The sequence below is a fragment of the Podarcis bocagei genome (genome assembly GCF_964188305.1).
Source record: "Podarcis bocagei genome assembly, chromosome: 7".
NCBI lineage: Eukaryota > Metazoa > Chordata > Lepidosauria > Squamata > Lacertidae > Podarcis > Podarcis bocagei.
Window position 1 is genome coordinate 20,870,852 of NC_138132.1, and position 14,565 is coordinate 20,885,416.

General features: G+C 48.4%; 1 protein-coding gene across 1 annotated transcript; it reads right to left on the reverse strand.

The window, feature by feature from the left end:
- Positions 1–3,174: 3,174 nt before the first annotated feature.
- LOC308591326 (trypsin-like) lies at positions 3,175–13,887 on the reverse strand. Its single transcript, XM_081202061.1, has 6 exons — positions 13,848–13,887; positions 11,122–11,218; positions 9,806–9,959; positions 6,177–6,430; positions 4,545–4,681; positions 3,175–3,551 (listed from the first exon to the last, which is right to left on the reverse strand). Exons 2-6 carry the CDS (start codon positions 11,168–11,170, stop codon positions 3,399–3,401), a joined length of 747 nt encoding a protein of 248 aa, XP_081058187.1. The 5' UTR covers positions 11,171–11,218; positions 13,848–13,887; the 3' UTR covers positions 3,175–3,398.
- Positions 13,888–14,565: the final 678 nt, after the last annotated feature.

The following is a 14,565-nucleotide window of genomic DNA, read 5'->3' on the forward strand; positions in this document are numbered from 1 at the left end:
GAGTTTGTGTATTGTTCTGAGCTTTTGTGATGTCCTTATAAATCTCAGGTTTTATTTAAAGGGGGGGGCGGGAAGCATGTTTCTTGCTCTCATTCTGGTAAACACAATCTTAGAAATCAGGGCAGTAGTTAGCTGAAAGTGGAAATGAGGCAGCTGTCATAATCTTTAGGCGTATAGAGCAGGTTCAACTTGAAAGCAGATTGCTCTGCTGATTGCCAGTAAACTGGCAGTATCATAAGTCAGTCAAATGAATTTACACTGATTAAAAAGAAGTAAATTTCACTGACTGGCTGCAGCAGTGCATCCTCTGTGTTGGGGGTGGGGGTAATGGGGAATTGGCCTGGGTCTAGTTTGTGATGTTTTTGGTGCTTAATAAGGGTTTTGCCCTAATGGATTTAGGAATGTTTCTTGTGGGCCAACACAACATCCTTTACATTTGAGGTGACTTTGGGTGTGTGTGACTTTTTGTCTGTCTTTTTGGGGGGTGATCTAAAGACTTAACAGATTTATTAAGCTTTGTAGACTAGAATGCACGTTGTTAGATGCATCTGACAAAGTAGGCTGTACTTGGCACACACAAACTTACATATTATACACACTTCTTAGCCGTGTGGGCACTCTTTCTCCCACTTACCCACCCACCGCAACAAAACTAATCGCAGTTGCCGCCCCTCAGGAGTGTGCAATTTGTTTGCATCAGCTTTCTCTGTTCAAGGACAGTTGTGGAGAAAGGGAGAACACCAGTTGGCTGACTGGTCTTCCCAGTTGCAAAGTGGGCCCCAAAGCCTTGTCATCATATGGGGCTAGCAGTGTGTGTTTTGTGTGGTAAGTCTAAAAGGTAAAGGTAAAAGGACCCCTCACCGTTAGGTCCAGTCGCGAACTACTCTGGGGTTGTGGCGCTCATCTCGCTTTACTGGCCAAGGGAGCCGGCGTACAGCTTCCAGGTCATGTGGCTAGCATGACTAAGCCGCTTCTGGCGAACCAGAGCAGCGCACAGAAACGCCATTTACCTTCCCGCCGGAGCGGTACCTATTTATCTACTTGCACTCTGAGGTGCTTTCGAACTGCTAGGTTGGCAGGAGCAGGGACCGAGCAACGGGAGCTCACCCCGTCGCGGGGATTAGAACTGCCGACCTGATCAGCAAGCCCTAGGCTCTGTGGTTTAGACCACAGCTCCACCCACGTAAGTCTGGAACCCAGCAAATGGAGTAGCACACTGGGAGGAATTCTGAGGTTGAACAAGCTTCTTTGTGCACCACAATCTGCCTACTACTGGTGACAATTGATAGAACGCCAAGAAAAAAACGACCCCTTGGGAGTTAGAATTAAATAATGGTTGCTTTTTCTTCCTAGTGGCAGCCACCCAAGGCAACCACACGATATTTCTGGTACGAGATATTTCTGGGAGACAACTGTCTAAAAGAGGAGTTGTCTAATATTCCAAAATATTCTGAAATGTGCTCTAAGCCAGGGTCGTCAATGGTGCCCTTGAGGTCTTCTGGCACCTCTGTGAAGCCTCTTGAGTTACCACCTCTCATTGCCTCCTTGTCCATGAGATGGTGCCGACCTTTTCCTCCCTTGAAAAGTACATAGAGCTGAAAGCAGGAAGTTGGAAGAGTGGCACTCTTTCTCATTTCCTCTTCCAGCTCTGTGTGCTTTTCGTGGCTCAGATTAATTACAGCTTTTACCCATGAAGTTGGTGCACCTTTTTTTTTTTTTTTTTTGGTCCCTGTTGGGAAGGTGGTACCCACAACACTTGCACAAAAATACAAATATGCCCACAGGCCTAAAAAACAAAACAAAAATTAAAATCTTGGTGAACCTAAGCCCTAGTGTAGGAAGGGCTATTAATTGAGATATTAAAAGGAAATGAACTGCTGGTATTGCATGAAGTGAGGGTTTAAACACAAGAGTGTGTTTAGGCAAATATACAGGACCAACATGTCTACGTCACCCTCATAAGCTGAGGGATGAATGATTCCTCCTTGTCCTGGAAATGCAGGTGGACTTACGACTTGTCCTAGATCTGTGGATTTATAAAAGAGAATTCCAGGGAAATCCTTTTTTAAAAATTCACACATCTAAACAGTCATAAACACACACATGCAAATAAGGAGTGGAGGCAGGGGGTTGGACTCGATGGCCCTTGTGGTCTCTTCCAACTCTATGATTCTATGAGATCTTTGTGTATAGAATAACACAGGAAGTGCAGTTTCTTCCCACAGCATCTTAAAAAGTATTTTTACCCTGCACTGCAGAGGTACCGCACTTTGAAGCTGCTCCAAGCAGCTTTGCACTGTTTAAAACACCGGGGGGTGGGGTGGGGGGACAATTAACCTTGTTAAGTTCAATGGACTAGATGGCAGATTTTTGGTTCATTCTGAGGACGGCAGTTGGGAGTGGCATTGTTTTGTTTTGTTTTTGTTCTTATGTATTTTGTGCTTTTGTTAGTATTTTTATGCTGTGAACCACCCGGAGCTGTTTGGATGAATCACGGAATACAAATTTAATATTTTTTAAATATATGAATGGTGAGTTGGGGGAGTCACAGCAAATCTAGCCTGGGTCAAAATCCTCTGACACCCGTACGTAAGAGTCACCTTTTCTCTGTTGGTCCCTTAACCCACTGGTTCAGCTGATGGGTGGGAGCCACTTGTGCAGAGCTTTCCAAACTTTGTGTTTTACACAATAGTGTGTCGGCTGCAGTGTGTAGATGTGTCGCGCAAACGCTCCCTGTGCTCCTCCCGTGGTTTGGAAAAAAAGTTAAGTTTAACCTTCGGTTTGCTAGTGAATTACTGTGTCGTGGAATGATTCCTGTCTAAAAAGGTGCATCACCAACATGCAAAGTTTGGAAAGCTCTGCACTTGTGGGTCACAGCCTGATCCGAGGTGGGTCCCCACAGGAGCCCTACCACCATGCAAATGTATTGGAAAAGGTTGGGAAATGGGTTCCCTAATGCATCCTTGGACTAAAAGTGGGTCCTGGGTTTGGAAACGTTGGAGACACTTGCTTTAACCAGTGTGTTCTTCGCAGCACAGTAAAATGATACCTCCCACTGGTGATAGCTTCTGAAAGAACACCCTACATTCTCATGCATTTGTAACACACTTCCAACCAGCCATGGCGGTCTCTTGAGTATTCTGCAATTAGTTCCAGAAGTTGCTGGTGGGGGGCTTTAAAAGCATTGCACTGGAGAGGAGAGAAACAAGCAGAGCCAATATATACATTTATTTCAAAGAGGGGAAGCTATCCTGTTCTACCCACCACTGGCTGTAATACTTGCAGAATATATATATTTGCAGAATTCACGGAGAGACTTTAAACCCCCGCACCAAAAAAGGTAATTGTTTATTATTGCCGGAACACCAATGTGGATAAGATGAGCTCTTTCCTCAGGATCAGTTGTTCCACATGATTTGTTGGATCCAGTTGACATACTTGCATACTCTGCTGTAAACCCCTGGCCGGTTGGGCTGGGCACATTTCTCCAAGCCCCAGGAGACGATCCCCTCCAGCTGCTGATTGCAGACGAGAGGCCCTCCAGAGTCGCCCTGTGAAAGGCAGCACAGTTCCTGACATTGCATTGCAGCCATCTGGCCTACAGGGGGCAGCATTGCAGCAGAGCAGGGCACTTGGTTACAACGTGGTATTGCTATGGCAGGCTGGCAAATGAAGCATCACCCACCAACACCAGGGTACCCTCAGCTGGCCCCCATCTGCCTGCCATCTTACTTTGCATCCAGTTGGGGTATGTGTGTGTGGTGGTCCTGCCAGTTATTGACTCTGGCTCCACCTACTGCTGGTCCACCCCACAAGTCCCACTGGGCGCCAGCAAACTACTGGTACTAAATATAAGCATAGTCTATGAGTGGCCAGCATGCTGCCCTTCAGATGTGAGCCCAGGTGTCTGCCCCAAAGTCCTGCCCTGGTTGGCATCATTGACAAGACATGAAAGCATGCACAGCGAATAAAATGCAGGGGAAAGCAAGCCGGATAGATAATTGCACAACAATGGATGGGAGAGAGAGAAAAAAGGATGGCATCAGCAGGAGGGCCAGGGTGGGGGGACAATGTAAAAAGGTAAAAGGTAAAGGACCCCTGGATGGTTAAGTCCAGTCATAGGCGATTATAGGGTTGCGGCGCTCATCTTGCTTTCAGACCGAGGGAGCCAGTGTTCGTCCACAGACAGCTTTCTGGGTCATGTGGCCAGCATGACTAAACCACTTCTGGTGCAACGGAACATCGTGACGGAAACCAGAGTGCACGGAAATGCCGTTTACCTTCCCGCCGGAGCGGTACCTATTTATCAACTTGCACTGTTGTGCTTTCGAACTGCTAGGTTGGCAGGAGCTGGGACAGAGCAACGGGAGCTCACCCTGTCGTGGGGATTCGAACTGCCAACCTTCCGATCAGCAAGCCCAATCGGCAAGGACAAGGCATGACACAGAAGAATGGGCACTGAGGATAAGAACATGCAAGAATGGAAGGTGGGAGAAAATTCTCTTTAGATGGCCTTTGGTAGCAATGCCATGTCTCCATCCTACCTGACAGGAGTCCACTCCACCTTCTGGTACACCAGCACAAACCATCCCATTCGTGATGCTGTTAGGATAAGAAGCTGAACATCTCTCTGAGCTGATAATCCTGACGTTTCCACATTGCAGGATGTTTGGGAAAGTGGCTGTAGAAAAGACAACACCACCCGCTCCCCATTTAATAGCTGCTCAATTTCCAAATTATCTGCAACGCTTAATGGCGGAGTGATTTTCTGATTGTGCACAAAGGGTGCCTGTGGACCATCACTATTTTGCACTACTAGTTCAAGCGCATGCCCAAAATTTAGGTCTGCGCGGTGAAAGTGGATCAAAGCTTTCTGTTGCTTTAGCACACACAAATCCGCTTATCTTTAAAAAGCCATGCTTTTCGCATTTAGGAAAGTGACAGGCAATGTACTGAAAAGCACGGGGTGGACAAATGGTTAATGGGAAGATGTGTAAACACTTGGCCAGCAAATTGAGGTGAATGCTTGTTGACGCATAACCCACCCTGTAAACAAACCAGAATGAATTCTCAAGAATGAGGAGATCTTACCAATCGGGAAACACTATGCAAGAAAATTGGGATGTATAAGCAGATGGTCTGGAGGAGCTCTAAGGGGTCTCCAACCTTTACAGGGCCATGGAAACTTTTGCAAATGGGAGAAACTGCCATTATACTACACACATGCACATCACACCCCTTCTCTTCTTCCTGCCAATAATTAGGCTGTAGAAAAGTGTGTGTGGTTTTTTGTAGTTTTGTGTGGTTAATGAAGGGCCATCTTCCTGCAAAATGAATCTTCTCTCCCCAGCTGCATTTCCCAGGACCTCCAACACAGAGACACAACAATTAGGCTTGGGGCCTCTTTCAAAATTAATTTCAGCAGGAAGTCGGGACCCTGGGCAAGATTCAGCTAATGAGTCCCACCAGTCGAAGCCCCCACAAGGAAGACCACTTGCTCAATGTGCCCCTGGAAATTGGCTCTAGGTTTTTTTGGGGGTGGGGGAGAACCCACAGAACGGGATGTAGAGGGAGGGGAGATTGTTCCATGAGATGCTTGCAATGATTGAATGATCAGCATAGTGCAACATTTAATCCCCCCACCCCACTTTGTGCACCAGGGAAGGCCTCTGCAGTTGCATATGGGCCTGTGAGCAGCGCATTGGCAACCTGCGCATTAAGGCAGGGCTGAAGAACCTTTGTCCCTCCAGATGTTGCTGGATCCCATTCCCATCAGCTAGGGTTGCCATATTCTGAAGAGCAACAAAGAGGATGACTATGACGACTCTCATTTTAAATACCCCTACTATATGTAGGCTATAGAAGCTGTGATATGTTGCCTAGGGGAGCAGGAGAAGAGAAGAGGAAAGCACCAGCTATGTGTCTTATGTGTCATCCAGAAAGTATAGCCAGACGTGTTTTGGAAAATTTAAAAAATCCACCTGGACTGAAATTTTACACCTGAAAAAGAGGACGTGTCCTAGAAAATGAGGACAAATGGCAACCTTACATTAGCCCAGAATAGCCAATGGTTAGGGATGATGGGGAGCTGTAGTCCAGCTACATCTGGTGGCCCAGAGGTTCCCCAGCTGTGCAATAAAGGTGAGCAAAAAGAGTTGGTTCTTTTGTGCGTGTACCTTGTGGCGTAGTGAGGGTGCCCCAGCCAGAAACAAGGCACTCCGTCCCAGGGGCAGAGCAGCCTCTCGGTAACTCCAGAGGATGTAGATTCTGCGTGAAGGGGACTGGCCTCTCCAGCTTCAGCATCATGACGTCATTGTTGAGGGTGCGGGGGTCAAAACGTGGGTGGCGGAAGTACCTGACCACCCTCCGGGTCTGCTCCCCTTCTTCCCGGATCGCCAGGTTGTGTTTCCCCAGCCGCACGATTATATTGCTAGGCAACAAGGAGAGAAGAGAAGCTGGTTTGTACAGAGAGCACCACTGCACATGCTGTCCCTGGCTCATAACCAGAGTATGCCATCAGTAAATCATTCAACGTATTTATCTCTCTGCTTTTCTGCTCGCAGCATAAAGCTCCCAGAGTAGCTTCACAATAGGCTCAATATGTGTTAAAGTGCGTTGGGAGGGGAATGGGATAGGGTGCAGTCCGTGCAATGTCTGAAGCATCCCTTACAGCTCTGTAATTCTTGATTTTAAGATTGAATAGACTTAACAGAGCCAGCAGGGCTGCTGGAGATTATGGCTGTGCACGAACCGTACATTTAAAGCACATTAGGTAAAGGTAAAGGGACCCCTGACCGTTAGGTCCAGTCGTGACTGACTCTGGGGTTGCGGCGCTCATCTCGCTTTATTGGCCAAGGGAGCCGGTGTACAGCTTCCGGGTCATGTGGGCAGTATGACTAAGCCGCTTCTGGTGAACCAGAGCAGCGCATGGAAACGGCGTTTACCTTCCCGCCGGAGCGGTACCTATTTATCTACTTGCACTTTGACGTGCTTTCGAACTGCTAGGTTGGCAGGAGCAGGGACCGAGCAACGGGAGCTCACCCCGTCGCGGGGATTCGAACTGCCGACCTTCTGATCGGCAAGACCTAGGCTCTGTGGTTTAACCCACAGCGCCACCTGCGTCTCTTGTTAAAGCACATTAATTCCCCCCAAAGAATTCTGGGAACTGTAGTTTACCCCTTGCAGAGCTACAAGTGCCAACACCCTTAACAAACTGCAGTTCCCAGGATTTGTGGGAAGGGGGAGTTCTTTAAATGTGCTTTAAATATATGGCATGTGTACCTTGGTGGCTGTAGCAGAGTGGCCTGCTGAGAAGATGGATGGGCTCTTCTGGAAGGAGAAAGCCATTTCTGGATATGGATTTTGTTTCCACATATGGTCACCAAGGTGTGTGGATGTGAAGCAACAATAACCTGGCAGTCTTGTCCTGGAACTGGGCTAGAAGGAGACTAAGAAGCCAGATTTGCTTTCTGCGAGAACCCAGTGCTCTCCCCCAATACCTAAAATGGGAGCAGGATCTGATGGGGTGCTAATGCTGGGAACCTTCCATCTTGCCCCCATCCTTCATATGTGTGTAAATAACCCTTATTAATGCCACCCACCTTCAGTGACCTTCCTTCCAAGGAAACCAAACCCAGAGATTTATTACTGTTCAGAGACGGAGGTTGCATGTAACAATTAAAAATAAAATAAAATTGCAAAGATTAAATGAAAAGCAGAAGTCTGAAACACTGCAAGCCAGATTGCACTACAATTGAGCATGAAAAGCCTGTTGGTAAGAAGATTTTAAATGATGGCAAGAATTCTGTTGGCAGGTTATTCCAGAATTATGGTGCCACCACCGAAGAGGCCCCGTGTTTCATGCTCACTCTCCAGGTGGCTCAGGATGATGGCAGGGCCCAAGACTCTTTGCTGCCTGACACAAAGGACAAAGGGGCACCCACACACTCCAGTCCACCTACAGAAGTGGAAGGACTGCCATTCAAATCTAGTGCCAGGACAGTGTCTTCCATTGCACCTAGTTGCAGTAAGACGGGGAGCTGCCACTGCATAATGGTGCAACTGAGTGCACCTGAGGGCAGCATGCTTGCTTAGGAAATGCAGCCTTTCCCACATCTCACAACTGCTCAGTGCTCCAAGCATCTGCTGCCTAAGGCAGCCGTCTCACTCTGCCTAACAGTAGGGCTGGTCCTAACCGCTGAGGCTGTTCATAAAGCCAAGGCAGACTGATACAGGAGATAGTTCACTACAGCTTCACCCACAAAAATTAGATCTGTGCCTGCAAAGCAACTGGGGCTTTATTTCCAGTTCAAAACCGGCTTTGAGAGACTTCTTTTCCACCATCAACTGCTTCCTGTCCCAGTGAAAATTGCAGAAAGAGGGAAGGAAAAGTCACCACCCTAAATCCTGAAGCCAAATCATAAAATATAGGAACTTTTAAAAATTGCTGCTTTTGAACATCTTTGTGGGAAAATGGTTTCTTTCTGAAAATCACTCAAATACGTAGCAAGTTGCAGTACACAATGTTTCTATGAAATATTCCAAACCCAGCGGATTGCAAGCCTTTTGATAATAATGTAGCGATTTGCAATGTAAAAATCACTCCACCAGATGGCATTGCTCATCTGTGTATAATACAACCCTTTGCCTGACCTATTTGCAAAAGCTTTGCATTTGCTCTCAGCAATGTCTTTTTCATCACATGGTTGATTCAGCAGGATTTGAATGGCAAGAAGCCTTGCGGCAGGGATGGGGAACCTGTGGCCTTCCAGATGTTGCTGGACTACAACTCCCATCATCCCTGACCACTGACCAGGGCAGCAGCATTATTTCCTTCCTTCCTTCCTTCCTTCCTTCCTTCCTTCCTTCCTTCCTTCCTTCCTTCCTTCTGCAAATTGCTGCATAAAGGTGGAGGACTGAATTTAAGATGAGGGTGGGGGTGGGGAGAGAAACAGAAAGAACCGAAACGGACAGAGCCACCCACCCTTATCTGACAGCCCTTCAAATTGAGGGCTGTCCTCTTATCAAGCTGGGCACATGGCTGCCCTTTCCTCTTCTCACTTTGATTGGGATTAAAGCTTGGTGACAGAGCACATGCTACTTGTCATACAGGAGATCTAGGTTCAATCCCCCAGCATCTTCCATTAAAGAAATTTCAGGGTTGTGGCAAGGCAGGGTAAGACATCTGCCCTGAGTACCTGGAGATCTGCACCCAGTGGCGTCACAACACGGGGGCATGCGGTGCGCCCCAGGTGCCATGTATGGGAGGGTGACAAGAAGGCACCCAGCGTGGGTTCACGGCGGTGCAAGCAGCCATTGCGCCGCCACAGCTGCATGTGGTGGATCCTCCGTTCGCGGCTGCAACCGCAAGCAGAGGATCCCGGTGCCAGCAGCAAACCGCTATGTACAGCGTATGTGCGGTGTCACACATATGTGCTGTATGTAACAATGGCTCACATGCGCTGTACATAGCGGTTTGCTGCCAGCGCCGCTCAAGCGGCGTACAGATGGTGGTGGGATCCCTCTGTTTGTGGCTGTAGTGGCAATGGAGGGATCCCAGCTCCGTCCGTATGGCGCTGGAGCGCCGCTGCTGGCAAACTGCTATGTACAGCGCATGTGTGGCGTCGCTACGTACAGTGCATGCGTCGTACGTAGCGACACCGCACATGCGCCCTATGTAGTGATGCCCTGCCCCGGGTGTCACAACGCCTTCATTCGCCCCTGTCTGCACCCAGTCATCTGGGCAGGTCTAGATGGGCCAATCGGACTCAGCAGAAGACTATTTCCGGTGCATGGTCAGACTCACCCACCATAGCAGTGCGCAGCAGTGACTACCCAGGAGTCAGCGATCAAAGTCCCCCCGCAAGTGTATGTGCCAGTCAGGTATGCTTGCCAGGGCTGAGAATGGGGGAGGCAGGGATAGCCTCCAATGATCCTTCCCTCGTCATCTTGGGTGCACACTGCAAAAACACATCAACATTATTATTGCATTATATCCTACTTTTCCTCCAAGCAGCTCCAAGGGGCATACATGGTTCTCTGCATCTCTGTATTCTCTGCACGACAACAACAACAACCCTGTGAGGTAGGTTAGGTTGAGAGTTGTCTTGCCCAAGCTCACCTAATGAGCTTCTGAGCTGAGTGGGGATTTGAAGCCTGATCTCCCATGTCCTAGGCCCAACGCCCTAACCACTATGTGACACTGTCCCTCTATTCCAATCAGTAAATTATTTAAAGTAGGGTTGGAGACTCTGAGGAACAGGGAGGGAACAATCAGGCTTCAGGCCCTACCTTCTTTTTAGCCATTTTTATGGAATCTTTACTGGATCAGGTGGTTCCAGGATGCTTTTTGCTGTAGGGCAGGCATGTCCAACAGGTAGATTGTGATCTACCAGTAGATCAGTGGACATTTGTGGTAGATCACTGGCAGATCAGTGGCTCCCCCCAAAGAACCTCAACAACTTTGGCTTCCCTAAAAAAAGCTCAAGATCTTTGACCTGAACCCCACAAAATGGGGTCGATCACTGCCAGTTTTTAACTCTGTGAGTAGATTGCAGTCTCTTGGGAGTTGGTCACCCCTGCTGTAGGGGATCGAGAGAGAAAGAGCTGGAGAAAAGAGGGGACTCAGATGTACATTAGTCAAAATGTGTTATAACATTTTGACACCAGATGGCGCTGCAGAGCTGAAATCGCAACTCAATGATATTTTTCCATTGTGAGCTTTACAATTGCTTTTTGCAGAGCATTTCCAGAACTTATATAGATATATATCTAGCCAGGGTTTTGCTCCTCAGTCCTTACACTTTGCGGAGGGGGGGGCTCCTTATCTGCTCCAATCCAGGGTGAGGAACCTGTAACCCTCCAGATGTTGCTGGGCCACAACCCCATCACAGAATCGTAGAGTTGGAAGGGACCCCAAGGGTCATCTAGTTCAACCCCCTGCAATGCAGGAATCTCAGCTAAAGCATCCATGGCAGATGGCCACCCAACCTCTGATTAGAAACTTCCATCATTCCTGATCACTGGCCAGGCTGCCTGGGGCTGATGGGAGCTGTGGTCCAGCACCACCCCGAGGCCACTGGTTCCACCCCACCCCTCGCTGTGCCTGCACTTTGCACTTACCAGCAGAGACAAGGAGCAATGCAACAGCCAGCTGCCTCACGCCTGCCATTGTCACAAGCAGAGTGGAGTGTGGCTGGAGACCTCTCGAGGATCCGTCCTGCGGAGGGCGGAGAACCAAACATTTGTTATCCAGAATCATCAGGAGGACTTTCTTGACTTGCATTGGACTGGATAGCTCAGGAGGCTCCAGACATTTTCCCTTCTTGAGCCACAGCTGCATCCTTTGCATGGTCTAAGGCAGCGGTTCTCAAAGGGTGTGGCGGGGAGGACGGCAAGTGCGGCAGGAAGATTCAAGGACAATCAAATAAACATTTGAACATTTCAGTGTGGCACAGTTTCATATCAGAATAATTGTTTCTGGATGTCCTGTGACCATGTTATAAAGTAGTTGTGCTCTGTGTTGTGCCTGACTCTCTCCTTTGGTAATTCTTCACAGAACTCTAGCCCAATGGTTGCCATCAAGTTGAGCTGAACTGATTTTATAATGAATTGATTTTAGAATGCTGTATTATTTTACTGTTGTTAGCCGCTCTGAGCCCGGCTTCGGCTGGGGAGGGTGGGATATAAATAAATAAATAAATAAATAAAAATTATTATTATTATTACAAATCAAACACTCCTAGGAGTCTTTCCCCCCCAAAACACTCCTAGGAGTCCCCCCCCCCAAAAAAAACCACACCAATAAAAACTTTGGCATAGCTTGGGCACCAAGTCAAGGGAGGGCTTTGAAAACTGTCTGTAGAGAGCGCCGCTTGTGGCAGCTTTGTGGGAGTTTGTAAGGCGGCAGTTCCTAAGATCACGAGGTGCCGTGACTCAGTGGAAAAGCATGCGGGAAGGGCTGAAGCTCAGAGGCAGAGCGGATGTGTTGCCAAATTTGCTCTCCATCTTGCTCCTGCACACCTTGAAACAGCATCCTGATGTGCAGAAGCTGAGCAAGAGAAAAAAAAATTCCTGGCACAATGATATGCAGGGGGAGAGCTGTAGCTCAGTGCTAGAGAACCAACTTTGCGTTCAGAAAGTCCCAGGTTCAGTTCCCAGCATCTCCAGTTAGGGCCAAGAGAGATTCCTTGCCTGAATCCCTGGAGAAACACTGCCAATCCGTGTCATATCTCCCTCCCCCCCATATGTTTTTAATGAAAGGTTTTCCATAAGTAACAAAGGTACATTCATTGTCTCTGTTTCAAATTGTAGAGTCCTTCATAGAAGCCAACTGCAGTCAGTTTGAAACAATTTTTTTGTTGTAGGTAATATGGGGTTGACGGGGAAAGAGAGGTGGGGAGAGAGGGAGAGAGAGAGAGAAGAGAAATGGAGAAATAGAAAAACAGGAACAGAAAAAGTGGGGTGAGGGAGACATTCAAGTTTCATTCTTGACATAGTATATACAGTGGTAAAAAGGTAAAGGTAAAGGTACCCCTGCCCGTACGGGCCAGTCTTGACAGACTCTAGGGTTGTGTGCTCATCTCACTCTATAGGCCGGGAGCCAGCGCTGTCCGCAGACACTTCCGGGTCACGTGGCCAGCGTGACAAGCTGCATCTGGTGAGCCAGCGCAGCACACAGAACGCCATTTACCTTCCCGCTGGTAAGCGGTCCCTATTTATCTACTTGCACCCGGAGGTGCTTTCGAAGTGCTAGGTTGGCAGGCGCTGGGACCGAACGACGGGAGCGCACCCCGCCGCGGGGATTCGAACTGCCGACCATGTGATCGGCACGTCCTAGGCACTGAGGTTTTACCCACAGCGCCACCCGCGTCCCTCAATATACAGTGGTACCTCGGGTTAAATACTTCATTCGTTCCGGAGGTCCGTACTTAACCTGAAACTGTTCTTAACCTGAGGTACCACTTTAGCCGCGCGGCTGTGTGATTTCTGTTCTCAACCTGAAGCAAAGTTCTTAACCCGAGGTACTATTTCTGGGTTAGCGGGGTCTGTAACCTGAAGCATCTGTAACCTCAAGTGTCTGTAACCCGAGGTACCACTGGATTATTATCTGCCAGGAAAATTGTCAGCATTTTAGTGGGAATTACAGTGGTGCCTCGCAAGACGAAAAGAATCCGTTCCGCGAGTCTCTTCGTCTTGCGGTTTTTTCGTCTTGCGAAGCAAGACCATTAGCGGCTTAGCAGATTAGCGCTATTAGCGCTATTAGTGGCTTAGCGGGCTCAGCGGATCAGCTGATAAGCGGTTTAGCGGCTTAGCGGATCAGCTGTTAAGCGGCTTAGCGGATCAGCTGTTAAGCGGCTTAGCGGATCAGCTGTTAAGCGGCTTAGCGGCTTAGGATCAGCTGATAAGCGGCTTAGCGGCTTGGAAAAAAGGGGGGGAGGAAAAAAACCCCGCAGGAACTCGCAAGACATTTTCGTCTTGCGAAGCAAGCCCATAGGAAATTCGTTTTGCAAAGCACCTCCAAAACGGAAAACCCTTTCGTCTAGCGGGTTTTCCGTCTTGCGAGGCATTTGTCTTGCGGGGCACCACTGTACTCCATATAAAGCACATTTTTGCAAGCATCCCCCCCCCCCCCAATATAATGCATTTTGGTAAGTTATTTTCATTAGCACGTGCAATTGTACACACGCTCTTTGGTTGCAGAGCCATGTCACAGAATTTGGAGAAGTGCAAATTTCAAAGGTTTTGGTTTGCCTATTGCTTCTGGAAGTTCAAATTAGGTTCTCACCGAAATGCAAACAAAGCTGAATTTCTCCCCTATCGCTAGTAACACCTCCCCTTGCGCTTACCAGCTTAAAAGCAGAATCCCCGGGATGCAACCCTCTGTTGGCAGGACCTCCCAGCAGCCTGTCTCCTTGCCGATGGCCAGGCTCCGGTAGCCTCTGACTCACGACTGGCCTTTCCCTATGCCACAAGCTTTTAACCCGCCCTGGGCCCCGCAGCAGGTGCCCTCAGGTGGCAGGTGGCATTTACTGGCTGGGGGGACGCCTCCTGATCTGTCATTATCATTTGTGCCATCTCTCAGGCTGGCACCTTCCCATCCCAGTTGGAAATGAAATAGCCTCATGGGCAGATGCACCCAATAGCAGAGGACTGGGCAGGATTCTTGGCACACCGCGGCCCTCTGGCTTCACTAAGCACTCTACCGTATAATTGACACTTATTTTCCTGTGCATCATCGCTGTGCGGAATTCCCTTTGCGTGCTCTAATTTAGGATTGGAATGGTCCAGCCATTAAGCCTACAGGGAACCTATGGAACAGCTGCATTCTCGAGACATCAGTCGACTGATCATGACTCAGCAGACGCCACGTTAAACGTGCAGTTTGGCTCTTTAATAAGGATGCAAGCAATTGGAGCAGTCTATAAATAATTTTAAAGTCGTTAAATAATTTTAAAGTCAGCAGAAGCAATGGGTCAAAATCAGAGGTAATAAAGCTGCAATCTTGCACATTTGTTGTTGTGTTTAGTCGTTTAGTCGTGTCCGACTCTTCGTGACCCCATGGAC

Coding starts and splice junctions, on each gene's coding strand:
- LOC308591326 (XM_081202061.1), bottom strand. CDS start 11,170: ATGGCAGGCGTGAGGCAGCTGGCTGTTGCATTGCTCCTTGTCTCTGCT. Junction 4,682..6,176: donor CACCCTCACTACGCCACAAG/GTACACGCACAA, acceptor TCTTTTCTACAG/CCACTTTCCCAAACATCCTG. Junction 3,552..4,544: donor GTGGAGTGGACTCCTGTCAG/GTAGGATGGAGA, acceptor TGCCTTTCACAG/GGCGACTCTGGAGGGCCTCT.